We start from the raw sequence: 27,457 nt of genomic DNA, 5'->3' as shown, positions 1-27,457 counted from the left end.
ATGAATTCCGCCAGACTGGTCGCCGGAAGCTGATCTTCTCCTTCCGGGTCGGGGCCATGGCGGTGGCAAATTCAAGTCCAGTCAATCCGGTGGTCTTCTTTGATGTCAGTATTGGCGGCCAGGTGAGGTGCGGGCAGCCCAGCGGACCTGCGCGGGCGGGCAGGCACGGGTGAGGGAGGCGGCTGAGGGGGCCCTTCTAGCTCTCCCGAGACAGGCTGGGCCAGGGCGGCGGAGGTGGGAGCTTCTGAGCTGCGTGGGCAGCGGCCGTGGGCGCTGAGCCTTGCGTCTCCCGTCCCTTGCAGGAAGTTGGTCGCATGAAGATCGAGCTGTTTGCAGACGTGGTGCCTAAGACGGCAGAGAACTTTAGGTAAGGAGATGCTCCAACTGAACCAGACTAGCTGAGTCCGAAGCCGGCCTTTGCAATGTCTGCCCCTGTCCATTCGTTCACTGCCTTGGGAGCTCTGTGTTCTGGGTATTACCCTGGCTGGATAGCTACCGGGTTTGACCGTTCTCGTGTCAGTTTCTGTTACTAGACTACATGCCTGCATGCCCTGCCATTTGGCCGACTTGGTGGCCCCACTGTTGGTACTCTCCTCTCCTGAGATTAGAGGTGCGTCAAGCAGTGATGGCCTGGTGACTGAATCGTTCACCCTTTCTTTCGTTTTAGGCAATTCTGCACTGGAGAGTTCAGGTCAGTCTCGGATGTGTTTGACCTTTCCCCTTACTCCTGGGGGTTTGGTGAGGGTATTGGGGAACCATGGGCAAATCTTGAGGGATGGAAGATGATATTCAGAGGGTGTCTCCATTATTGATGTGTTCTTTAGCTCAGTTCTATCCAGTTCTTTATGAGAGTCCTCTTAGCTTCCAGTGTGTCCTAAACGGGAAGGACCCCTCATGACTCCAAGCCTCCTTCTTTTTGGTTACAGGAAAGATGGTGTTCCGATCGGATACAAAGGAAGCACCTTCCATAGGTAAGACTTTGGGCATGCAGGAAATGCGGTCATCGTTTGGTATCTATACAGGCAATCCTGTACACCTGAGAACAAAACCTATGCGTGGTTGTTGTTTAAAGTGTCCGTGTTCAGGGCTGAGGATAGAGCTGGGCAGAGAATTTGCCCAGCATGCATGAGGCCCTGGGCTCAGCGCTCAGCACCAGATAGCCAGGGCACAGCTCCCTTTGCACCTTAAGTCACCCACGCCGGCTCTGTGTAATACCATACTGAAGAAATGATGGCAAAGAAGACACTGTATCAGTTTGGTTGCAGGTATGCTTCTGTATGCTTCCATACCCAGCTTTTTTGTGGGGTCTGGTCCTCATATCGAGGACTTTATACACTGAACCATCTCCCTTGCTCCAGGTTATGATTTTAGTAGAGGCTTTTGTAATAATTACTATTATCAGGAAGTCGTCAGTAGGAACCTGACCTTTATGAGCACCTGGCTTTCTGTATTTACTTGTTTTTGTTAGGGTTTGATAGAAGTTGTACCACTTTAATCCTGAAATTTTTTCATGTCCCCCTTATCAGGGGCGTAAGAGCTATGGTCATTAATCCTCCTGGCATTCTTGTGAGGTAGTATGTGTTACCCACATTCTTTATGGAAGGAAACTGAGGCCGAGAAAGGCTAAGGACTACGCCTGGGTATAATAGCTTACGTTACCCTGTGTGTGTAGCGGTCCATTGCACATGTAGTTGCTAGTGTTCTTTTCCCCCAGATTTGCATTGAGCCCTTGACATGTTTTTCTTTTGGCGAATATGTTCTTTCTTCCTGCCAAGTTTCAGCCCCTTCCTACTGTTCAGGTGGTGACTCATACACCCAGATCAACCCAGAGATGCCCCTGAAGTTGAACTTTTTATGTTAGTAATCCCTCGGCTTGCTCACTCCAGGGGTGAAGACTCATTCTCCGTGCCACCGTGGTAAACGCTGTACTTCAGACAAACTACTAATCAACCATGCCAGTGACTAAATCACTGAATCCTTCCCTCAGGACTTTTTTTTTTATTCTGTTTCAGGGTCATAAAGGATTTCATGATTCAGGGTGGAGATTTTGTTAATGTGAGTACTGCTTCTTTGCTTGGCTCTTCTTCCTGTCAGTCCCCAGTCTTGAGATCTAAGAATACTGCTAAGTTAAGTGGAGAGAGCGTGGATGTGGGGATGTGCTATAGAATTGCTGGCTACCACTGTCTTTGTCCTCAGAACACGTAGCATTACCAAACTTGAATCGTTAAGTTCTATTGTCCAAACGTGAGCCTTTTGTAACCAGAAATTGGACTTTGCTAGGATACCTAAAGATGATCTGAGGTGGTCCACATACATTGTTCACAGAAAACTTTAAAATTAGCTGCAAATTTTTTCCCCCAAAAGAAAGTGAGCGGGCTGTTTATGTCCCCTATTTTTCCTTCCACTTCTGGTGTCATTGTCTAAAATTCTAGTTTTTTGTTTGCTTTTTGTGGGTCTTCCTTTCTTTTTTCCTTTCGAAAGCTGAGGTTTTAGCCACAAGCCAGTTGGTGGCAAGGGATCCGATCAGGAAAGGCAGTGGTTCGAAGGGGCTTTGTTCCGCTTGCTGAGGTATCCCTGGGATCTCCGTCCTTCGCTGCTGACCATGACTTTTCTGCGTCCACACTATTTGTGTCCCCATTCCAACTTTGGGGTGTGCTCAATAAGCTAGGATTTTTTTCTTTCTTACACTGCTTTTCCCTTAGCCGCCCACTTCTGCGCATGCTGTTTCTTACTGTCAGTATTGCGTAGTTGGGTATGGTGCCAACTCCGTGTGTCTGGGAAACGTAAGTGTAAGTTTAGATTCCTGGGAGATTTTAAGATCCTATTCCCCCTACGGAGGGTAACATAGGATCACATAGGATCTTACTCCCCGTACGGAGGGTAACATAGGATCTTCCTCCCCCTACGGAGGGTAACATAGGGTCTTACTCCCCCTTCGTAGGGTAACATAGGATCCTACTCCCCCACGGAGGGTAGCATAGGATCCTACTCCCCCACGGAGGGTAGCATAGGATCCTACTCCCCCACGGAGGGTAGCATAGGATCCTACTCCCCCACGGAGGGTAGCATAGGATCCTACTCCCCCACGGAGGGTAACATAGGGTCTTACTCCCCCTCGGAGGGTAGCATAGGATCCTACTCCCCCACGGAGGGTAACATAGGATCCTACTCCCCCACGGAGGGTAGCATAGGATCCTACTCCCCCACGGAGGGTAGCATAGGATCCTACTCCCCCACGGAGGGTAACATAGGATCTTACTCCCCCACGGAGGGTAGCATAGGATCCTACTCCCCCACGGAGGGTAACATAGGATCTTACTCCCCCACGGAGGGTAGCATAGGATCCTACTCCCCCACGGAGGGTAGCATAGGATCCTACTCCCCCACGGAGGGTAACATAGGGTCTTACTCCCCCACGGAGGGTAGCATAGGATCCTACTCCCCCACGGAGGGTAACATAGGATCTTACTCCCCCACGGAGGGTAGCATAGGATCCTACTCCCCCACGGAGGGTAGCATAGGATCCTACTCCCCCACGGAGGGTAACATAGGATCTTACTCCCCCACGGAGGGTAGCATAGGATCCTACTCCCCCACGGAGGGTAGCATAGGATCCTACTCCCCCACGGAGGGTAGCATAGGGTCTTACTCTCCCACGGAGGGTAACATAGGATCCTACTCCCCCACGGAGGGTAACATAGGATCCTACTCCCCCACGGAGGATAACATAGGATCCTACTCCCCCACGGAGGGTAGCATAGGATCCTACTCCCCCACGGAGGGTATCATAGGATCTTACTCCCCCACGGAGGGTAGCATAGGATCCTACTCCCCCACGGAGGGTAACATAGGATCCTACTCCCCCACGGAGGGTAGCATAGGATCCTACTCCCCCACGGAGGGTAACATAGGATCTTACTCCCCCACGGAGGGTAACATAGGATCTTACTCCCCCACGGAGGGTAGCATAGGATCCTACTCCCCCACGGAGGGTAACATAGGATCCTACTCCCCCACGGAGGGTAGCATAGGATCCTACTCCCCCACGGAGGGTAGCATAGGATCCTACTCCCCCACGGAGGGTAGCATAGGATCCTACTCCCCCACGGAGGGTAGCATAGGATCCTACTCCCCCACGGAGGGTAGCATAGGATCTTACTCCCCCACGGAGGGTAGCATAGGATCCTACTCCCCCACGGAGGGTAGCATAGGGTCCTACTCCCCCACGGAGGGTAGCATAGGATCCTACTCCCCCACGGAGGGTAGCATAGGATCTTACTCCCCCACGGAGGGTAGCATAGGATCCTACTCCCCCACGGAGGGTAGCATAGGATCCTACTCCCCCACGGAGGTAGCAATGGGAGTTTTAGGCCTCATGCTGCTGTCACTGTGCTGTGATTGTGCTATGACTGTAGTTCTATAAAACTGGGAAATCTGGGAGACTGGAGAGGGAGCTCAGCAGGGCAGAGCACCTACTGTTCTTCCAAAGGACTTGAGTCCCTGTCTCATCACTGTCTGCAACTCCATTTCCCGAGTATCTGACACTTCTGGCCTCTGTGGGTACCTAAACTTACATGCATGTACCCATACCACACACTCAACAAACACATAATTAAAAATAATACAAATAAACCATTTTTTGAAACTGGGAAATTTGGGAACCAGAGAGATGGTTCAGAGATTAAGAGCCCTGGTGGCTCTTCCAGAGGACACAGGTTTGATTCCCAGCACCTACATGGTAGCTCATAGCCACCTATAACTCCAGCTCTATGAATGTGAAAAAAGAATAAGAAGGGTTTATCGAAGGGTCTGGAGAGAGGAAAGGGAAGAGGAAATGATGTGATTATCTCAAATTTTAAAATATTTTATAAAAATAAATCTTTTTTGTTTCTTTGTTTTTATTTTGTCTAGACAGGATTTCTCTGTGGCTTTGGAGCCTGTCCTGGAACTAGCTCTTGTAGACCAGGCTGGTCTCGAACTCACAGAGATCCGCCTGCCTCTGCCTCCCGAGTGCTGGGATTAAAGGCGAATAATAAATCTTAAAGAGATAAAGAAGCTAGACTTTAAGTGCAACAGTGTTTCTTCTCTTCGCCCATCCAATGGGTGTGCATTAGTGGGCATGCAAGTGTGCAAGCCTGTGGATATGTGTGTGCACACCAGAAGGCACACAGGAGAGCAAGTCTGTGGATGTGTGCGTGTGCTCACATGCACACAGGCATGCAAGCCTGTGGGTGTGGAGCCCAGAGGAAGACATTAGGTATTCCCTGTCAGTCACTTATTGCCTTAAGGAAAGGTCTCAGTAGATCATTTGCTGCTTGGTTCAGTGAGGGTAGCTGACTGGCTAGCTCACGGTATCTGCCTTTCTCTACATGTTAATTCTGGAGGCATGTACAGCCATGCCTGGCTTTCTTTTTTTTTTCCTTTTTCTTCTTAATGTGTGTGCTAACGATTTGAACTCAGGTCCTCACGATTGGATAGCAGCCAGCTTTTATCTACTGAGCCATTCTCCCCAGCCCTGTGAGTGTTCTTCCTCTGGTTTCAAGGGTGCCGAACACTCGAGACCACTAACATATGTCTGCTCTGTTTAGGGAGATGGTACTGGAGTCGCTAGCATTTACCGCGGTCCATTTGCAGATGAAAATTTTAAACTTAGACACTCGGCTCCAGGCCTGCTTTCCATGGTAAGTGAGGTTCAGTTAAGATTTGGGGTTGGAGGAAGAGCAGATTTCTGGTGCCTTGTTGAGGTCCAGATGTCTCTTGGAATCAGAGCAGATGCTTCTCTTAATTCAATCAGAACTCACCTGCATCTACGCCCTCCTTCCTTGGTTGGGTTTGATGTTGTTGGCTGGGGTCTTGCAGCTGTAGAATGGAACCGAGCTCTGACTTGTGTTGTTGCCTTTATTAATACGAAGACGTGTGGATGGGCTTTAGCGTTAGTGTTCAGTGGCTTCCAAGACTGGTGCTCACCTGCTTGTTGCCCTGGTTGCTGTGATGCACTCACTGCAGTAGCTGCATGCTGGCCACTCTCCTGCTTCCCTCCCTCTCCATGCAGTTCCTTCCTAGTCCCATGTGCTGCTCTCTCCCCCCCATTCCTAATCCCTGCTCAGACTCCCTTGTACCTTTATCTAACTCAGCTCTGCTCACTGCTTGCCCCTTCACATTGCTCGCCCTCACTCCTCCTTTCCATTATTCCCCTCCTTTCTCCCTCACCTCCCACTCCTCGCAGTCCTCACCTCCTGGTGCCGGTGTCTGTGTGTACATCCTCTGTCCTGCCTGCCTGCTCTTCACTCTTCTTCCCCGGCATTTATGAGAATTTGTGAAAATTGATGAAAATTTGTACACAGCCATTCCATTCAAGTCTCAGGGCAAAGCACAAGGACACAAACATGACCCCTGCCATTGTCACATGTAACGTCTAACCCAAATTTGGTACCCAGCACCCGCATCAGGCAGCTGACAACTGTCTGCAACTACAGGTTTTGGGGATCCTTCATGAATATGGTGTACATAAAATTATAATGGGAATACATAATACAAGTAAATTTTAATACATTGCAAAACCACTTCAAACAGCTGATTTCATAGGCATTGTGTCTTTTCTTAGCTACTAACCAATTTGTAAGTGTAACCCAGTTGTAACTAATTTGCAGCTCAACACACTAAGTCAAGTCCTGTAAGAAGGGAAAGGGGGATATAGTAAGATAGCTCAGCAAGTAAAGACAAGGGATAAAGACACCTGCTGCACATGCCTGAGTTCAGTCCTAGCCCCATGTCGAGGTGGAAGTAGAGAACTAACTCCACAAATCTACTCTCTGACCTCATAAACGCGTACACGCATGCACACACACACAATTTTTTTTTAAATTTAAAAGAAAGGAACAAAAGGGAACCCATTAGAGAAAAGTAAGGGAACCAGTTGAGAGATGAGAGGATGTAGGGGAAGAGAATAAGAACAGAGTATAATAAATGTAAATATGAAAATGCCATAATTAAAGCATTACTTTGTATGCTAACCTAAAACTTAGTTAAATCTTGTATTTGCTTGTTTTAAATGAGCAGTCATTCCCATTACAAAACCTCACAGTAGGGACTCATCAGGTAAAGATGCTTACCATCAACTCGGATGGCCTGAGTTCAGTCCCCAGGACCCACGTGATGGAAAGAGAGGCCTGACTCCTACAGAACCTGACAAGGAAATTGTTCGTTGATTGAAGAACTTAGATCATCAGGGATGGAGCCTCTGTGTCCTGTTTGTCTGTCTGTCCTTAGCTAGACCTGAGCTTATAATAGGTGCTCAGTTGGGTTGCATTTAGAGCTGTGTATTCTAGGAAATCTTGCCCTTCACCCAATACAGCCAGAGAAACTTACTGCAGGTACGTTTGGTTCTCATCAGGCAAACAGTGGTCCCAGTACAAACGGCTGCCAGTTCTTTATCACATGTTCTAAGTGTGATTGGCTGGATGGGAAGCACGTAGTGTTTGGTAAGTCTTGTCCCAGTCATCTATCTGCCACATTTTCCACACTCACTAAGGATGCTCAGCTGCTTGGCTGGGCTAGGCTGGGGCTGATGGTGGGGGTGGCTATGGCCAATGGACGTGGTGGGGGTGGCTGGGGCCAATGGACATGGTGGGGGTGGCTGGGGACGATGGACATGGTGGGGGTGGCTAGGGGCAATGGACGTGGTGGGGATGGCTGGGGCTGATGGACGTGGGGCTTGGCTGGAACTCATGGAAAAGACAAGGGTATTCCAATCAATACTCATGAAATAAATAATGAAGAAATGCCCCAGAGATAGCATGGATGAGTGTGGTTCTGGGGTCATGCAGACCCAGTCCTCTATCCTGATTTCCTGCGTATATTCCTATGACTTCAGGCAAGTCAGGTTGCCTCATTGAACTCAGTTTCCTTACGTTGTAAGAGGGTTTGGGATGCCTACTGAGAATGGGAGCTGGGTGTAGTACCAGCACCGAGAAAGAAACCTTGACTTGATGTTCTTCCTGCAGGAAAAATCATTGATGGACTTCTGGTGATGAGAAAAATCGAGGTTGGTCCTGCTGGGTGTCCCTGCAGCCTTTCTGATGGGTGCCTTCTGCCTGCTAATGAGGGGCTAGAGAAGGGTGACGGGCTCCAGTTCCTAGGTAGACTTGTCACTGTCTGTAGTCACGGCCTCCCCTTCCTTGGGGAAGACAGGAGAGCTCTAGCCTTCTTGGCTCCGTTCATTATCCTGCCCAGTACATCCTAGGGTTTGGCCTCTCATCCTGATGCCCACTTGATAAAATTCCACTTCTTGGCATTGTATTCAGGATCCTGAATCATGACCTGTACCCTGCCCATCCCTCCATGACCCCTTCTGCCACTGCCTTCTCTTCTCTGGTCCAGTGGCATCAAACTCCTGGCTCTTCTTTAAGGAGGTTGACCATAACAGGTGCGTGCCTCCTGCTCCTCCCAGCCCCAAGCTTTGACTCCGTTCCTCCTCTCTTCCTGAAGAGTTCCTTCTTTGGGATCTTATCTACCCCTTATGGCTCAGATCACCCTCTTCTGTGACTCCTCCATAAGCTGGGTCCCTGCTCAGTGCTCTTGCTACATTGTTGCTACATTGTTAGGTTGTGGAGCTGAGGCCTCTGAATGTTACTTTTCTATTGGGTCTTTTATACTTCAATGTCTGTCAGTCTGATCCTGGGCCCTGGCTTAGGGGATGGAGATCTGTTAGACTTTCTGTCTGTCAGGATGCACGCCGCATCAGTCTGATCTTGGGCCCTTTCTTGGGGTGTAAGCAAGGCACTGAGCAGGTGCCTGACCTGAGTGCATCTCATGTTCTTATGCTTTGTTTTCTAGAATGTTCCCACGGGCCCTAACAATAAGCCCAAACTGCCAGTGGTAATCTCCCAGTGTGGGGAAATGTAATCTAGACCAAGACTGAACCAGGTAAGTGATCTCTTCTTCCAGTTAGGAAAAGGAATCATGACTTGAGAGAGACTTTCCACTCTTAGATGTGGGTTGAGTCCATCCTTCTGCATGTAAGCGTGGAGCATTCCTCAGGGCTTGTCTCCTCCGCTGTCAGGAGAAGATGTCAGCCTGAGGGTCACTGTGAGAAGCAAAAGGGGGGACACTGGAAATACTCTTTTTCTACTGCTCATCCAGTGTCACCCTGAAAAGGACCTGACTCGCAGGTGACTGGGATCAGCCTGCTGTCCAGTCCTGGAGGTGTGGGCCTCACCTGCAGCTTTCATGGCTTACTTCCTCTTGCCACTGGCTGCTCTGCACTGGGGCCTTTTGGGAAAGAACTAAAAGGCCCTCCCAGGAGCGAATTCACCCTCTGAGGGGAATGCTAATGACATCAGTGGCCTGCGTGTTTGCACACGCGGGGAAGATGGGTCGGTCCACCTCTGTGAGAGGTCGTGGTATTTTGTTGGTCTTTTCAGTTTTTTTCAAACCTACAAGAAAATTTGGAAAACTGTTGATTAATTACCCATAACCTCACAGCTAGTGATGGACATTTGCTTGTGGCTGTACTGTCCCCTCCCTCCGTTCTCATGCCACGCCCTCTCCTTCACTGTCTCGTTTCTCTTCCTTTCCTGCCCTCATTGCCTTCCTTCTCATTCTAAAACTGCAGATCTCTTGACACTTCACCCTCAGGTACTTCAGCAGGAGCCCCTAATAATAAGACTAAATAAACAATGATATTTGTAATATATATTCATATTCAAAATTACCAGTTGTCTCCAAAATAACTTTTAAATCATACAGAAACTTATTTTATTTGTGGTGCTGGGGATTTAAGCAAGCTTTGTACATTCATCACCAACAGGCTGAAGAGGTGGCTCAGGGGTTAAGGACCCAGCACTCACACTAGGCAGCTGATGACTGATGGTGTACCACCACCACCACCTGACTAAAAAAATCCCCAGCACTCGGAAGGGGTCACCATGCCACCTGTATCTCTCTGTATCTCTTTCTACCGATCAGTAAAAGTCTCTGTAGCAAGATGGAGAGATGGCTTCTCTTCCAGAGGTCCTAAGTTCAATTCCCAGCAAACACATAGTGGCTCACAACTATCTGTAATTAGAGTTGGTACTCTCTTCTGTCCTGCAAGTCATCCGTGCAGGCAGAACACTCTACCTAATGAATAAATAAATAAATCTTAAAAAGAGAGAGAAATGAAAAGAAAATGTCCCGGACTGGTGTAGTAATAAGGGCGGCGGCGGGGCTGCGTCCCCAACACCCCAGCCGCCTACACGGCTAGCTTTACCCGAAATAATTACACGGACACTGTATTCTTTTAATCACTGCTTGGCCCATTTCTATCTAGCCTCTTCTAGGCTAACTCTCGCACCTGGACTAGCCCATTTCTTATCATCTGTATAGCACCGGTCTTACCGGGAAGATTCTAGCCTAAGTCCATCCTGGGTCGGAGCTTCATAGCATGCATCTTCCCTGGAGCCGGGAGCATCTCTCCGAGGCGTCTGCTCCCGAGAAGGGAGCTGTCCAGTCTGACCTCACTTCCTCTTCCTCCCAGCGTTTTGTTCTGTTTACTCCTCCCACCTATCTCCTAACCAATGAGAGCCAAGCAGTTTCTTTTAATTTAACCAATGACCTTCCTCCATCAGGCTGGAAAGGTGGCTCAGCGGTTAAGAGCACTGACTGCCCTTCAGCAAGCATGCACATGGCAGCTCACAACTGTTTCTGTCTCTAAGATCTGACACCCTCACACAAACATGCATGCACGCAAAATACTAATGCAAATAAAAACAAATAATTTAAAGAAAAGTCTCTAGTTGAGACTGGCCTCAAATCCATAATCCTCCTCCTGCCTCCCAGGTATGAGATTAGAAAGCCACCCATACTGATTTACTTGCCTCAGCTTCCTGATTGCCAGGAATATTATCACACCTAGATATGGTGGCACACACCTTTAATTCCAGCAATTCAGGAGGCAGGCAGGCTGATCTGTGAGCCCAAGGCCAGCCTGGTCTACAGAGCAAGTTCCAGGACTGCTAGGCAAAAATGAAAAAAGGTTAGTTGGGTGTGGTAGTACACACCTGTAACTCTGTGATCCCGGCCTGGAAGAGGTTGCCTAGAGGTGACAAGTTTGAGGACTGCTGGGTAGAAGAATGTTTTCTAGACTAGCCTGGCAACTTTGTGACCCTGTATAAAAGAGGAACCAAGCGAAGCCTGCTCAGTGGCAGGTAAAGGTGAGGGCTGCCAAGGTAGACCTGAGTTTGGGCCCTAGGACCAGCTGGAGGAAAAAGAGAACTGACTCCGCAGATTTCCCTCTGACTGGTGCTTTGGCACTCACATCCGTACGTACATGCACAAAATGAGTAAATAAAGAAATGCAGACTGTTTGGGGGAGCTGGTTGTGGAGGCTTGCACTCGGGATCTTAGCATTTGGAGACTGAGGCAAGACTGCCACAAATTCACAGAGGGCCATGGTGGCAACAGCCTGGCCACCAGAATAAAGAACACAAAGTGCACACACAGGGTCTGTCCCTTCTACAGCAAAGGAAAGGAAAAATATATAAGTTCTGATTTGATGGTGTCAAGATTATTGGTCCCTTAATGACTTTCCTGCTTTGTCTTATCTAACTTTCACTACCTCCAATCATAATATCCTCTATAGTACTGTGTCTGTACCCATTGACATTTCTGTACTTTATCTGTACACTTAGAAAATTATGTCTGTTTGTTTATTGTACATAACAATGGAGGTTAAAGGACAACTTTTTTAAAGTCTGTTCTCTTCGATCCTGTGGTCCCTGGGATCAAACTGAGGCTCAGCAGCAAGGGTCTTAACTCTCTGGGTCATCTCACTGGCCTGGAGTCTTGTTTGTTTGTTTGTTTGTTTGTTTGTTTAAATATTTATTTATTATGTATATGGTGTTCTGCCTGCATGTATCCCTGCAGGCCAGAAGAGAGCACCAGATCTCATTACAGATGGTTGTGAGCCGCCATGTGGTTGCTGGGACTTGAACTCTGGACCTCTGGAAGAGTAGCCAGTACCCTTAACCTCTGAGCCATCTCTTCAGCCCTCTTTTGTTTTGTTTTGTTTTCGATATAGGGTTTCTCTGTATAGCTTTGGAGCACGTCCTGGAACTTAACTGTAGACTGGGCTGACCTTGAACTCAGATCTACTTGCCTCTGCTTCCAGAGTGCTGGGATTAAAATAAAGGTGTACATCACTACCATGTGACTTTTTATTTAATTTATTTTTTGGTGGGGAGTGGACAAGGTTCCTCTGTAACAGCCTTGACTGCTCTAGAACTAGCTCTGGTAGACCATGCTGTCCTCGAATTTACAGAGATCCTCCTGCCTCTGCCTCCTGAGTGCTGGGATTAAAGATGTTGTGCCACCACCACTCGGTTGAGGTGTAGCCTAGGCTGACCTCAAACTCGGAATCCTCCTGCCTCTACCTCCTTCATCTAATTCTATCGGCATGTGCCACCACAACTGGCTTGTTTATTTTTGAGACAGGGTCTTACCGTCTCACCTTGCCTGGCCTGTCTGCAATCACAGAAATGCCCTCTCTCTGCCTCCCGAGTGTTGGGATGAAAGACATGTTCCACCATGGCAGGCGGTCTCTTATTTTTTAAGTAGAGATCAGTTAAATACCAAACAACCTCAGTGATTATATCCACATCATCTGCCACTTGCTTGTGCTCAGAGCATCTGGAATTCACAGACTTTCAGTAGCACTCCACAAAGCAGTGAAGGAAGACCAAGCACTTGAGGGAGGGCTGGAGTGAGCAGTGCCGGGCCGGAATTCACAGGCTCACGGGAGCTACAGGTGGGCCTGTTTGCCTGGGCAAATGCTTCCCTCTCAGGCTGAGTGAACACCATGAACTTTTCTCTCCCCACTTGAGGAGCTACTGGCTATCTCTCCTGGTTTCTCTCATTTCTTTGATGTCTATTTCTAATGATGAGATTTCTGATCATTGCTAGATGATAGAAGATTACAAAAAAAGACTGAAAAACATTAAGAAATATAAAACCTACCTAAAACTTTAGCTTTCACCATGTGAGGGTTATGCTTTACAGTGGTCTCTTTGGCCAGTGCCACTCTCGTGCCATGAGGGTGCCCCATTTTGCTTTATGATAAACTCTTCCATACACATACAAAAGATGAAATTTAAAAGATTGTTCAGGTTGGGTGGTGGTGGTGGTTCATGCTTTTAATCTCAACACTCTGGGGGCAGGGGGCGGGGGTTATTCAGGATTTTTATTTATTTATTTATTTTTGGAATGGGGATCCAGACAGGGTTTCTCTGTGTTGCCCAGGCTTTCCTGGAAATCACTCTGTAGACCATGCTGGCCTTGAACTCTATTTCCTGAGTGCTGGAATTAAAGGAGTGCACCACCACCACCCGGCTCAGGAATTGATTATTTTAGGGGCACTGAGATTGTAGTTTAGTGACGGGGTCCTTGCTTGACAACAAGATTCACTGCCCGGGACTAGAGAGATGGCTCAGCAGTTAAGAACTCTGACTGTTCTTCCAGAGGACCCGGGTTCAGTTCCCACATGGCAGCTCACAATTGTCTGAAAATCCAGTTCCAGGGGATCTGACACCTTCACAACAATTCACATAAAGTTAAATAAATCATAAAAAAATTATTCTTAAAAAAAAAGATACACTGCCCAATACAAAAAAACAAGACAACGCCTTTAATCCCAGCACTTGGGAGGCAGAGGCAGGCGGATCTTTGTGAGTTCGAGACCAGCCTGGTCTACAAGAGCTAGTTCCAGGACAGGCTCCAAAACCACAGAGAAACCCTGTCTCAAAAAACCAAAAAAAAAAACAAGACAAAAAGCAACCTTTACATTGGAGTCTCTTCTGAGCAGTTCTTTACAGAACTGGAAAGCCCTTTTGGGGGCTTTCAGAATTATTAGCCAGCCTCCCCACTATTAGGAAAAGTCATTTAGCTATTTGTCAAAGTCCCTGTTGTGGCGCAAGTGAAACAAATTCCTCAGTGGTCATTCACATTCCAGAGGCCCTCCAGACCAGGACTGTCCATTGGACAGCCCTATTTGCAGTGATGGAAATCCCAGGTAGAGGGCAGAGCTAGTTGTAGCCCTGTGTGGTTACGAAGCGAGATTCACCTGCCTCTCCCTCCCGGACATGCACCACCACCTCCCAGCTACTTTATTTTAATTAAATCTGAAGGGAGCCGGGCGATGGTGGCGCACGCCTTTAATCCCAGCACTCGGGAGGCAGAGGCAGGTGGATCTCTGTGAGTTCGAGACCAGCCTGGTCTACAGAGCGAGTTCCAGGACAGGCTCCAAAGCTACAGAGAAACCCTGTCTCGAAAAACCAAAAAATAAAAAAATAAATCTGAAGGGTTCCATGTGGCTGTAATGGCTATTCTTTTAAGGCGTCAGGGAATCTAGAGAACAGTCTGCTGTAAAGAGGGTTGGTGGGTGGCTGTCCACTTTGGATTTGTTCATGGACGACACAGGTTAAGAATAATGAGCTAGCAGCCCACCATTTTCCTTTTAGATGGAAACATATAGGCTTCTCTAAATGTCCCCGAAGTGGTTTTTTTGTGTGTGTGTTTTAATATTTTATGTGTGTGTTTTTCCCCTGAGTATCTTGTGTATATCTTGTGTACTGTGTGCATGCTTGGTGCCCAAGGAGGTTGGAAGAGGACATCAGAGCCCCTGGAACTAGAGATGGTTGTGAGCTGCCATGTGGGTGCTGGGACTTGAACCAGGTCTTCTGGAAGAACAGCCAGTGAGTGTTCTTAACCACTGAGCCATCTTTTCTGTGCACCCCCCCACAAGTGTTTTAGGTGGAATAATGGTCAAGAGCCACATAGATGATTTTAACACCTATTGGGCAATTGTTTGTTGTCTGGTTGGATTTTTTTGGGGGGGGGGGCTAATTTGTCTCAGCTTTGAGAGTGTCCAAATTACAGGCATTATTTCTCATACTTTAACTTACTCCCGGATCCTCACCTTCTTTTTCCCAAACACTAGACCTTCGGGACCCCAGGAGCACGTGAAGACATGAAGAACACAAGCACAGTAGTGAATGTGTGAGCAGGCACACCTAAGATCCTTCACCTCTCCTGTGTTGTAGTGTGTATTAACTTGTGTTCACTTATGTGTGGGTATGCATGCTATGGCGCTCAGAGGAGTTTACCAGAGAGCTGGTTCTGATGAATTGTCACAGGTAATAGTGAGTGGAGAAGCTCAGCATGGGATTGACAGGGTTTGTCCTTTCAAGGAGAAAGCCAGCCCAGGAGGAGATGACCTCCTGATGCTCCAGCCAGAGTCATGCCAGCAAGGTGTGCCCCCATGTATTTGTCTGCCTATTGGGTGTGTGGCACTGTTCTCTGCCACAGCGAGGTAGAATGTCTGGCTCTACTCCAGTCCAAAGGCCAGGCCCCTACATTGTCTTTACAGTCACGGTGAGGCTCTTCTATGCACTACCATTCAGCCTTAGAAAAAGAAAGGAGCATCCGGGTACTGGCAAGATTTCAGAGTAAATGAAGTGACTGCGGAGATCATTCTACTGCACAGACGTGGCACTCTGTTGAATGTTCCAGAACTTTTGGGGCTAAATAGCACATTGCTAATAGTAGATACTTCCACTAAGTTGAGGCAGCAAAGACTTTCTTTTCAGGTTATTTTGTTCCATTAATTCTACACTGAACTTAAATCTTCTAATAGACACATTGTGTGTATGTGTGTATATATCCCAAGTCTTTCTCTTCTCTCCCTGAAGCATGCCTATGGCTAACATGAGTTTAGAAATCCTGCCTGTGTCCTTCCATCTCTTCTGGGTTCAGCCCAGTCTGTGGTTCCCACCAGGTGCCATCACAACACTTAGCACAGTGAGTGTATCGCAGTGTGTATATTAGGCTAGCTTGGGAACACCTTGAAGCAAGGGCCATATTGAGAACACAGTGCATGGTGTCATAGACCTTTGCCTCCAGTACACTGAGCTGTTTATAATGCACTTATGCATTCTTACACACTGAGGACCCTGGATAACTTGTGGGCCTACACTGTGATACCAGAACTCACTGTTCCTAAGAAGAGGGTGTGTCCACATAAGGGGGCTGATGAGAGACAGCTAACCTGGAAGTCTGTGTACAGCAAGCTCTCAAAGCCTGATGAGGATACAAGCCTTGAGCCAAACAGCCCCAACAGTGTTAATTCTTTGGCCTTAGTCAAGTCATTAAGCCTCCTGGAATTCATTTGTCCCTTTGCTTGGAGATAGTATATACAGGCCAGGAGCTAGTACAGCAGGTGACAACACTTGCTGCTAAGTCCAACACCTGAGCTGAATCCCCGAGGCCTATGTGGTTGAGGGAGCCAACTCACACAAGATGTCCTATGAGCGCCATAGCATTGCCCACACACACAGTAAGTGAACACAAGTTAATACACACTACAGACCAGGGAGAGGTGAAGGATCTTGGAGGTGTGTCTGCTCACACATTCGCTACTGTGCTTGTGTTCTCCATGTCTTCACGTGCTCCTGGGGATCCAAAGGTTTGGGAAAAAGAAGAGGATAGGGGCCCATCTGTTTCATAGAGGTGCCCTTCCTGTTCCTTTGAGCTGTTTTTCCCTATCTTCTCACTGACCTGTCCCTACCGTTTAGGTCTTCAGTGTTGGGTGACACTCCCCTTGAGTCTGACAAGCTGGACTGACCTCTGCCTCCACAATGTGTGAACCAGGACCTGGAAGTCTCACAAATCAGAATCAAGATCTTGCTTAAATTTTGAACTGTAAATAAAGGATTTTTTTTTAATGTTGGTGTTTGTGTTGCTCACTTTTATAAAGTCAAGCAACGCCAATGTTTATTCAAATAGGAAAGTTTAATTAGGTTTAAATGAAAAGCCCCTAGAGCCAGATATTTTAGTCCCAGCACCTAGGAAGCATAGGCAGGCCTGTGAGTTTAAAGCTTGCCTGATATAGTTAGTTCCAGGCCAGCCAAGGCCACATCCCTGTCTCAAAGAACAGCAGTAAATCTCTACAGAATCACTTTATCAGGAGAATGAGTGGAAAGGAATGTGGGGTGGAGAAAAGGTAAGGAAACCCAAAGTATCAGAAAAAGCAAAAGCATGCTTAGGTCTTGGCCTGCATCCAAAAGAGACAGGGAAGGTTGTGGCTGAGTCAGGGTAGGTCAGGTGGGCAAACGAGCCAGACCTCGCTGAAGTTGGTGTGTGGTTTTAAGTGGCAGTAGGGACAGTCCTGTCTTCTCGCCTCTGTGCTTCAGCTAGGACTGGCTCTCCTCAGAGGCCAGCATGGAGAAGAGCAAAGTGCCGTGTGGATTGAAGCCTCCAACTTGGCAACAGTGAAGTGCAGGCCTGTCCAGCAGTAGGTAGTCCAGGATATCCCAGCAGATTTGATTCCATTAGCTCTGGAGCCACTGGTCAAGGGGTCACTATCTCGGGATGTGTAGGGAGGAGACCTGATAGAATGTGTCTTGAACTAGTAGGACGCGTGTGGAGGAATCTTCACCAGGTCACTTTTGAACCCGGTTTCCTAATCTGTAAAACAAGGTGGCTGATGATAGGGGTGGTGAGGAGGAGGAGGAGGAGGGAGGCATTGTAATACCTCCCTGAGGCAGGAGAACTGCAGTAAATTCAAGGACAGTTTCGAGCATTCTAGAGACCCTGGGAGGTTAGGAGTAGATGGGTGTGGTGGCACCTGTAATCCCAGTGCTTGGGTGGGTGAAGGCCGAAAGAACCTCAAGGCCAACCTTGGCTGTGTGACTCCCAGTGTCTCAAAATACAAGCAGCCGCCATACAGGACAGAGAAATGCCATGCCTTGGAAAATTTTGGAAAGGGAATAATCCAACATGGAAAGATTCCACTTCCTATGGAGTATAACGTGAGGATGAGAAAGTTACTATGAACCGAGCGTAGTGGTACATGCCTTTAATCCCACACTCAGAGACAGGCTCAGCTCTGAATTCAAGGCTGGTTTACACAGTTCCAGGATAACCAGGACTATGTAGCAAGACCCTGTCACACACACACACACACAAGAAAGGTCTTCGGATACAACTTTCATGAGGCATTTAATGTGTTCATTTAGCAAGACCCTGTCTTAAACATACACACACAAGAAAGTTCCTCTGTGGGGTGAGGGGAACGCTCCTCCATTGCTGGTGGAAGTGCAAACTTGTACAGCAGCTTTAGAAATCAGTATGGCAATTTCTCAGAAAATTAGGAAACAATCTACCTCAAGACTCAGTAATACTGCTGTTGGGTATATACCCAAAGGACACTCAATCATATCACAATGACGTCCTCAACTATGTTCATAGCAGTATTATTTGTAATAGCCGGAACATGGAAACAATTTAGATGCCCCTCAACTAAAGAATGAATCCAGAAAAATGTACACTTACACAGTGGAGTACTACACAGCGGCAAAAAATAAAGACATCATTGAAATTTGCATGCAAAAGGATGGATCTAGGCAAAAAGCGTTGAGTGAGGTAACAAGTATAATATATACTCACTCATAAGTGAATTCTAGACATAAAGCAAAGGAAAAAAAACGAACCTACAGTCTACAACAACTCCAGACAACCCTGACAACAAAGAGGACCCTAGACATACATGGATCTACATAGATAGAAAGGAGAAAAAAACAAGATCTCCTGAGTAAATTGGGAGCATGGAGGCCATGGGAGAGGGTAGAAGGGAAGGGGGAGGAAGGGAGAACAGCAGAGAAAAACGTATAGCTCAATAAAAACAACAAAAAAGAAAGTTCCTGTGATACAACTTTCGTGAAGCATTTAATGTGTCCCTTTAGCAAGACTCTGCCTCAAACACACACACAAACACACAAGAAAGTTCCTCTGATGTAATAATGTTCAGGAGGCATGTACTATGTCCATTTCTATATTTTGGGGGGACAGAGTCTGCCATGTAGCCGTGTGTAGCTTGGAACTCACTGTGTAGACTAAGCTGGGGTCTTCCGACCTCTTCCCCCTACTTGCTGGGATTACAGCCATGGGCCACCACACCTCTCCATTCCCATTTCTCCCATCTCAGGAGAGATTCCTCAACTCTACGGGCAGACGAAACAGTCAAACGCCATAACAGAACTTGCCCTAAGTCCTCTAGCTATGTAAACAGACTTCAGATGATATATTAAAAAAAAAAAAACACCCAAAAAACCAAAACCTCATGCTAAGCAGAGGTCTGTAAGTAACCGAACAGGGCGGAGCTATCAAGAGATGGAGAGAGGGAACAGCTGTGCCGTGACCCAGCATCTTTGTGATCGAGTGCAGCTGAGTTCGCTGACACCTGGCACTGCTGCCATGCCATCTCTGCCGCTGTGCCAGTCTCTGCTGAAGCTGTAAGAGGAGTAAGATGTGGCCCAAGCTTATGACAGGAGACAGGCAGTTTCTACTTGGGTGGCAAAGGCAGGAAATGTGGTCTGGTGTCTTTAGCTTTGACGGGTTTTTATTTGTTTCTTTAACTGTTGTGTCCCTAACACCTGGAAAAACTAAGCATTGACTATCTAGTAAGTGTTCAATCGGTATGTGTTACATAAATCAGATACTCAAGTAATGTAGAAAGTTGAGATGAAAGGAAAAGGTTAGATTTTTTAAAAAATAAATAAACAACAACCCCCACTTTAACAAGGAGAGGGATTTTCGGGCCTGGAGAGATGTCTCATCCAATAAAAGCCTTTCTGGACAAGTATGCTGGTGTGAGTTCAGATCTCCAGCACACATCAAAGAGCCAGATGCGTTTGTAGTCCCAGTAGTTGAAGAGCAAGATAGGAAGCTGAAACTGGAGAATTCCAGAAAAGCTTGCCAGTCAGCAACCCTGAAATATTCAGCACAACAGCAGAACTTCTCTTGAGAGAAGCTGCCTCAAAGCATCAGGAAATCAAGGATTGACATCTGTGTCCCAAGACCCACACATACATAAACACATGCACACCATATATACAAAGATAGCAAAAATTTAAAGGCACCAGACACTTGGGAAACAGAAGCAAGTGAGTCTCTATGGAGGCCAACCTGGTATACATAGTTCCAGGTCAACTAGGAGTATAAATTCTGTCTCAAAAAAACAAACTTTTGCCCGGTGGTGGTGGTGGCATGGGCCTTTAATCCCAGCACTTGGGAGGCAGAGGCAGGTGAATCTCTGGGAGTTCGAGGCCAGCCTGGTCTACAGAACTAGTTCCAGGACAGGCACCAAAGCTACAGAGAAACCCAGACTCAAAAATATAAACAAACAAAAAACTAAAACAAACAACTTTTGAAAGCTTGGAAGAATTGATGTGTGATGTAAATGTTGTGTTGATTGAGAATAGGGAGGAGGGCCAGGATAAGTCAAAATGTGTTCCTAAACCAGAAACCAGAGCCTGTGAGGGATGGGGGACAAGGTGAGAGCTATTTTTTTTGCAAAGGAGATTCCTGGGCTGTGTCCCCTTGCATTGCTTAAATACAGGAATTAGAATTGTGTGAAAGGTGGTTCTTGGACAGAATGGCTGGTATAAACTCCAAAAGTAGTGGTGGTGGTGGTGGGTAACTAGCAGAAAGTAGAGATCCCCCACTTTGGGATAGGAAGTGAGTTTCAACAGAACCTGTCAACCTTAGGGTTCATCTTTGTTTTGTTTGTTTGTTTTTTTCCTGAGATAGTTTCTCTGTATAGCCCTGGCTATCCTGGAACTCACTCTGTAGACTAGGCTGGCCTCAAACTCAGTGATTCTCCTGCCTCAGCCTGCCAAGTGCTGGGATTAAAGACGTCTGCACCAGTGCATCTTAACATAGCATCTTCGTGTTTCACCAAAGCACGGAGCACCCAAATGAGGAAGGAAGGACACCCCTAAGCCATAAAGACAGATGTGACAGAATTGTCATTTTACCTCAATATACCATCTTTCCAAAGCAGTTAACACTCATTTATTTCTTTCCACATCTTTCGTATGTACATGTCATGCATATGCAGGTTTTGGGGGTGTGTATGTGTGGATACTCAGGAGGTTGTCCAGAATCCTTTGCTACTTCATCTTCTTCATGGAGACAGATTACCACAATTCAACCCAGAGCTGACTGATACAGCTAGAATTGCTAGGTAGCTTGTCCTGGGGATCCAGTCTCTGCCCTCCCAGGCTGAAATTATGAGAGGGCCGCCACACCCACTCAGCATTTATTTTGGGAATCCAAATTCCAGTCACGCAGATCACGGCTTGCAATCTAACCATGGAGCCATCTCCCCAGCTCCTGCTCCTTTAATCTTACAGGTTGTGTCCATGCTGGACTAGAACTCACTATGCAGCTCACGAAGGCCTCTAAATCAAAGATCCTCCTGCTTCAGCCTCTCAACTTCTGGGAGTACAGATACCCACCATATTCTGTTGCCATTGCTGTTTGTTTGTTTTTTGTTTTTCGAGACAGGGTTTCTCTGTAGCTTTGGTGCCTATCCTGGAACTAGTTCTTGTAGACCAGGCTGGCCTCGAACTCCCAGAGATCCCCCTGCCTCTGCCTCCCGAGTGCTGGGATTAAAGGCGTGCGCCACCACTGCCCGGCTAGCTGTCGTTTTTTTTTAAGTAGTTTTATAACTTTAGAAAAATCTCAGGCCTGCAGGGCATGCTGATGAAGGGTGGCTAAACAGCAGCTCTCCTATCCACCGCGCTGCCCCAAGCCTTTTCATCTGAATTACTGCCCAGATAACCCTGTTGCTGCCAGCATTTCATTTTCTACACTGTGTCATTAACTATATGATTCATTTCAACCCTTGGCACCACAGAAACAAAAGGAGCATATATTAAAACATTACACAGCTTGACATGATAGCACACATCTTTAATCCCAACATTTGAGAGACAGAGACAGGAAGATCTCTGTGAGTTCTAGGCATGGCGAGACCATGTCTCAAATCAAAGTAAAACAAGAGAACAAACACCTTAGGCACTAGATAGATGCTCAAGCAAAGATCAGGCACGAGGGCACGTGCTTGGACAGCTGCCACTCGGGTCATGGATTCCAGGCAGCCTGAGCTTGAGGCCATCCTGGTCTACAGAGTGAGTTCCAGGACAGCCAGGGCTACACAGAGAAACACTGTGGGGGAGGGGTCGTAGAGGAGAGTATGTTGTAAGAGCGATTTACAGAGAGTGGATAGGACTTTTAATATGCACTAACAGCTAAAACCTGATAGATAGGCTGGACAAGGAACGAGTGGGTGGGGAGTTACCTTAGAGAAGTCATACCACATTAAATATTGGGATATAAAGAGTTCAAGTGTTTGCAAGGTGGTGGTGGCACACTCCTTCCATCCCAACACTTGGGAGGCAGAGGCAGGCGGATCTCCATGAGTTTGAGGCTGAGTTCGAAGCCGGCCTGGTCTAGAAGAGCTAGTTCTAGCGCGGTTACACAGAAAAACCTGACCTCAAAAAACCAAAAATACTAATAAAATAAAATAAAAAAGAAAGGAGGGAAGAATGGGTGTGGTAGTGCAGGCCTTTAATCCAGCAGGTGGGTCTCAAGAGTTTGAGGCCAGCCTGGGCTACACAATAAGACCCTGTTTCCAAAGACAAAACAATAATAAAAAAAAAAAACCTGCATGTTTTAAATAGTAAAACAATTTAAAGATGATGGCCTTGTGACAAGTAAAGGCTACATCCCATTTCTAGGTCAGCTGTGAGTAAACTGTCTCAGGGCCAGGAAGACCGTTTGATGCTGACAGTAAGGGGGCTACACGGTGAAAGGGGAGACTGGACTACACAAGTTGTCCTCTTACCTCGATTGTGTCCCCTAAAATAAAAATAGAATATTTTCAGTACAAAATTTCAAAACACACGTACCCTCTGCTTTCAGAGTTAAAAGTTGATCAGTTATAACCCAACAGCCCACAAAACTTTAACATATTATGTTTTGCTGGACTGGAGAGATAGCTCAGCAGTTAAGATCACTAGTTGCGGGCTGGAGAGATGGCTCAGAGGTTAAGAAAGAGCATTGCCTGCTCTTCCAAAGGTTCTGAGTTCAATTCCCGGCAACCACATGGTGGCTCACAACCATCTGTAATGAGTCTGGTGCCCTCTTCTGGCCTGCAGGCATACACACAGACAGAATATTGTATACATAACAAATATTAAAAAAAAAAAAGATCACTAGTTGCTCTTCCACAACACCTGGGTTCAATTCCCAGCACCCACATGGCAGTTCACAACTGTCTTTAACTCTAGTTCCAGGGGATCTGACACCCTCATACAGACATACATGCAGACAAAACACACCAACCCAGTGCACATAAAACAATAATAAGTCATTAATTTTAAAAAATTAAAAAATTAATTTCTTTTTGCTGTCCCTGATTTAAGCAAAAGTAATCACCAAAAGCAATGGCAGGCCGGGCGGTGGTGGCGCATGCCTTTAATCCCAGCACTCGGGAGGCAGAGGCAGGCGGATCTCTGTGAGTTCGAGGCCAGCCTGGTCTACATGAGATAGTTCCAGGACAGGAACCAAAAGCTACGGAGAAACCCTGTCTCGAAAATCCAAAAAAAATAAAATAAAATAAAAGCAACGGCAGAGTAGCCTAACTGGCTTCAGGATGAGATTTTTCCAGAATTGACTGAGGAGGCCTTTACAAAGTGGAGTGGCAGGCCTTGATGGAGCAGGCAGTAAGGATTTCAAGGTCCTGCCACGAAACATTTAAACGGTGTTGACGAAAAGCTGAACACATGCTTTTCGGTTTTCAGCCGTAGCAGGAAAAAAGCTGCGCCATTTAAAAATGCAGGCTTTTTGGGCTGTCCTGCCAGGGCAAACTCTGACTCTTTTACGCAGGCGGTTCATGCAGTTTGCAAGCATAGGCTGCTGAAGCTCGCTTGCTGGCAGGGACCTTGAAACGCCATGAGGCTGGAAAGCTAAGGAATGGGCTACATCTAGCCGGCAAAGCCATGCCTTTAGTCCTACTGAGATTGCTTGGTAAATTAAAGACTCATGTGGTCAAAAAACAGAGAGATATACAGTAAAGAGAGATTCAAAGACAATGAAAATTTCTAAATGGTTTACAGTGTGTTGAAAATATATGCAGACTAAAAGTTCAAGTTCTTAAAGTAAAAACAAAAATAAGGAAGAAAGAGAGTAGTTGGGTGTGGTAGCACACGCCTTTAATCCAGTGCCTAAAAGGCAGAGACAAACAGATCTCTGTGAGTTCAAGGTGTAGTAGCAAACATCTTTAATCCCAATGCCTGGGAGGCAGAGACAGGCCCATCTCTGAGAGTTCAAAGACAGCCTGGTCCACAGGGTTATTCCAGGTCAAAGATATATGCTCAAAAAGCAAAAAGTTAACATAGGAATGTCACAGCTTAGATTCTTAAGCGCCTAGTGATTTAAAGGCGCAAATCAAAAGTGCTCCTGGATAGTAAAAAATTGCAGATTCACAATAGGACAGATTCAGACCACTAAATGAGTCACACTGTTGGATGAATGTACGTAGGCTTGGGAGAGAGAAGAAAAAGAATATAGAGAATAAAGTTAATGGTTTAAAAAAAAAGGTAAAGTCTTTAAAGAGACAGAATAAAGTAAAGTGATAGAGTAAAAATAAGCCACGTAAAAACGGAAAATTCACAGATAGTCTGGATTGTGTGCATTGTGTTTTCTTTGGAATTTTTGACTGTAAGGGAGCTGAGTGCAGAGAGACATTTCATTATATGGGCTGACAAGTGGAACCAGAACGGATATCATGAGGGTGTGATTTCGGAGTTTGGATCTAAGGATATGATACTTTGGAAAAGAGATTCTTCTTTTGTTTTCACAGAGGATCAGACCTTGTGGATTGCATTTATCCCGATGTGGTATGATAGACCACGTCCTCCTGAAGGGTTGGTGTGAACACCTTCAGAAAATTGCTTCGCTCAACTGCCAACTGAGATGAAACTGGCACACAGGTTATACCATGAAAGACCTAATTAACGACGCCCCCATTCAGCAGGAAGCAGTTTGGAGAGAAAAAACTGCGCCCATGTTCCCAAATATGGTTTATAAATGTTCTTTTACATTTAAAGGGAGATATGATATAGATATGAATAATTTGCATTATTATAGATTTTGCTTTATTGATAGAAATTTAAGGTCAATTTTGTTATATGTATAAGTGTTTCTGATTTTGATTAAGGTATTGTGATTGTGTAGTTCATTTAAATATGTACTGTATAATTAAGAAATATAGGTTGTTAATGGATAATCATCAATAATAGTAAAGCTTGTAGTCATGTTAGTTAGATTTTCTAGATATATATATATATATTTTAGATAGACATTCTTCATGTCTTTCAAAGATTACAGAATAGGACATTTAATGTTTTAATAACTGAGGACTTTTCATGACAATGAGACACTCTGCTCCTGGCAGCACCAATCTACTTCAAGAGGAAGATGGGCATCGAAGAGGCTCGTTATGGAGTTTGATAGCCATTTGGGCAAGAAACTGCTCTTGCCTGAACTATTGCATAAACTGGACACAGAGAACCCGCAGAGAGAGGACTACTGAACTTGCCTAAGGTAAGATGATCTTTCGGGGTTCCTGATTCATGAAAGAGTCTGCGAGACATTCTGCAGGACACAACAGATAGTGACTGAACTGACTTTGAATTTTCCTGCTTTATGGAAATGTCTCTGGATACCATGGGCCTGAAGGCTGAAGATGGATGCCCCAACGGTACAGAGGAACTTTGGGTGACTGTCCAGGCAGCGAGATGTCTCTGTCATTTCTAGAGTTTTAAAAGTTGCTTTTTTCTTGTTTGCTTATGTATCTTTCTGGAGTCTTTGATGGAGTTAAGAATAGTTAGTTATAGTTATAGTTTTCCTTAGTTATGATAAAGATTATTGTAACTTTTACTTGATAACTGTTTCGTTATATGTAATTTTGCTATGTTAAAGTTAAAGCCTTTTTTTTTTTTTTTACTACACTAACTTTCTTCTTGTTATCCCCCAACTCCCACCCCGACAAGACAAAGTTTCTCTTCAGAAGCCTGTCCTGGAACTAGCTTTTTTTTTTTTAAATATTTATTTATTTTTGCAATATTCTTTCTGTGTGTATGCCTGAAGGCCAGAAGAGGGCACCATGTGGTTGCTGGGAATTGAACTCAGGACCTTTGGAAGAGCAGGCAATGCTCTTAACCACTGAGCCATCTCTCCAGCCCTGGAACTAGCTCTTATAGACCAGGCTGGCCTCGAACTCCCACAGATCCGCCTGCCTCTGCCTCCCGAGTGCTGGGATTAAAGGCGTGTGCCACCACCGCCCGGCTCCTTTTGGTAATTTCTATGGCGTGTACTTATTTACTGGGAGGTGGGAGGTATATGCCACAGCGCCCATGGGGAGGTCAAAGGTAAACTTGCAGGAAGAGGCTTTCTTTTTTCCACCCTGTGGGGCTCAGGGATAAAATCTTCAGGTTTGGTCTCAAGTGCTTTTACATAGAGCCACATTGGATGTCCCTAACTGCGTTCCCTATTTCCACCCTTTCTCTTTCTGCAGCCTTAAGATGGGACTCCCTATTTACAACTCTAAAGCTACCTTCCTCACCGTGACTTCAGGATGAATCTCTACAACCCAGATTTCCTTCTACCCCTACAGAATTCCTTTATTTACATTTTCCTTGAGGCCCTCTCTTTCTTTCCTTAGTTAGGCCTTTGCACAAACCTACCTTTGCCTGAAATGTCACCACCCAACTCTTCCTGTTTCCCTCCCGGAACGCTGCGCTCATCCAGCTACGCAGTGCTGGGCGTTTAAATTTCTGCTTCCGTCTGAAGGCAGAAACTGACTGGCAAACTATTTCAGTCCCCAGTCAATAGTAGATGCCTAATAAAGAATGAATGAAGGTAGGCGGAGGGCGTCGGTAACAGAAGGCAGCCTGCATTTTACAGGGTGTAAAAACGTGGAGAGCAATCAATTCATGTCTACATTGTTGCTTGTTAGAAGGCTGTCTAACTTAGCCAATAAATACGAAACCAAATTAAATCTAATTTGTGGCCAATATGAAACACATTCCTCGTACGGCCAGGCAAAGGAGCACCTCCGCCCTGAACACGCTGATTTCGTGGCAGCCGGAGCGCCTGCGTGGTCCGTCCAAGGTGACTGGACCGCCAAAAGCCTGAACCATTAAAGGAGGCCGCGGCGCTCACTCTGTCGAGGGAGGGAGCCCCTTCTAGAAGCCCGGCTAGGCCCGGCCACCGCGGCCCACGTGCGCGGTGAGCGCAGCCCCGGGCGGGCACATTCCCTCTACGCGTCCTCCCGGTACTCTATGGTGCTCACGGCCGAGGAGCTCATTCTAGTTCCGGTCTCTATGGCGGCGAAGGCAGGAGCGGCTGTGGGTCGGCCGAATTAGTCGCCCAAGGGTCCAATGAGAGCGCAGGAGCCGCGGAGCGTGAGCCAATAGACGCTAGGGACCCGGTCAGGTGGTGGGACCGACGGCGGCTCTGGCCAATGGGAGAGGACTAGGGCGGGCCTATCGCAGGGCTTATCCCGCCCGTCCCGCCA

At 46.6% G+C, this 27,457-nt stretch overlaps 1 protein-coding gene across 1 annotated transcript; it reads left to right on the top strand.

Annotated features, from left to right (window-relative positions):
* On the top strand, positions 1-16,754 carry Ppih (peptidylprolyl isomerase H). Its single transcript, XM_075945766.1, has 10 exons — positions 1-122; positions 303-367; positions 668-691; positions 927-971; positions 2,013-2,055; positions 5,589-5,681; positions 7,394-7,481; positions 8,004-8,044; positions 8,836-8,925; positions 16,605-16,754. The coding sequence occupies exons 1-9, from the start codon at positions 57-59 to the stop codon at positions 8,902-8,904; spliced, it is 534 nt and encodes a 177-aa protein (XP_075801881.1). The 5' UTR covers positions 1-56; the 3' UTR covers positions 8,905-8,925; positions 16,605-16,754.
* Positions 16,755-27,457: the final 10,703 nt, after the last annotated feature.

The sequence above is a fragment of the Microtus pennsylvanicus genome, chromosome 13, assembly GCF_037038515.1.
Source record: "Microtus pennsylvanicus isolate mMicPen1 chromosome 13, mMicPen1.hap1, whole genome shotgun sequence".
NCBI classification, from domain to species: domain Eukaryota; kingdom Metazoa; phylum Chordata; class Mammalia; order Rodentia; family Cricetidae; genus Microtus; species Microtus pennsylvanicus.
This window is presented reverse-complemented; position numbering and strand designations above follow the sequence as displayed.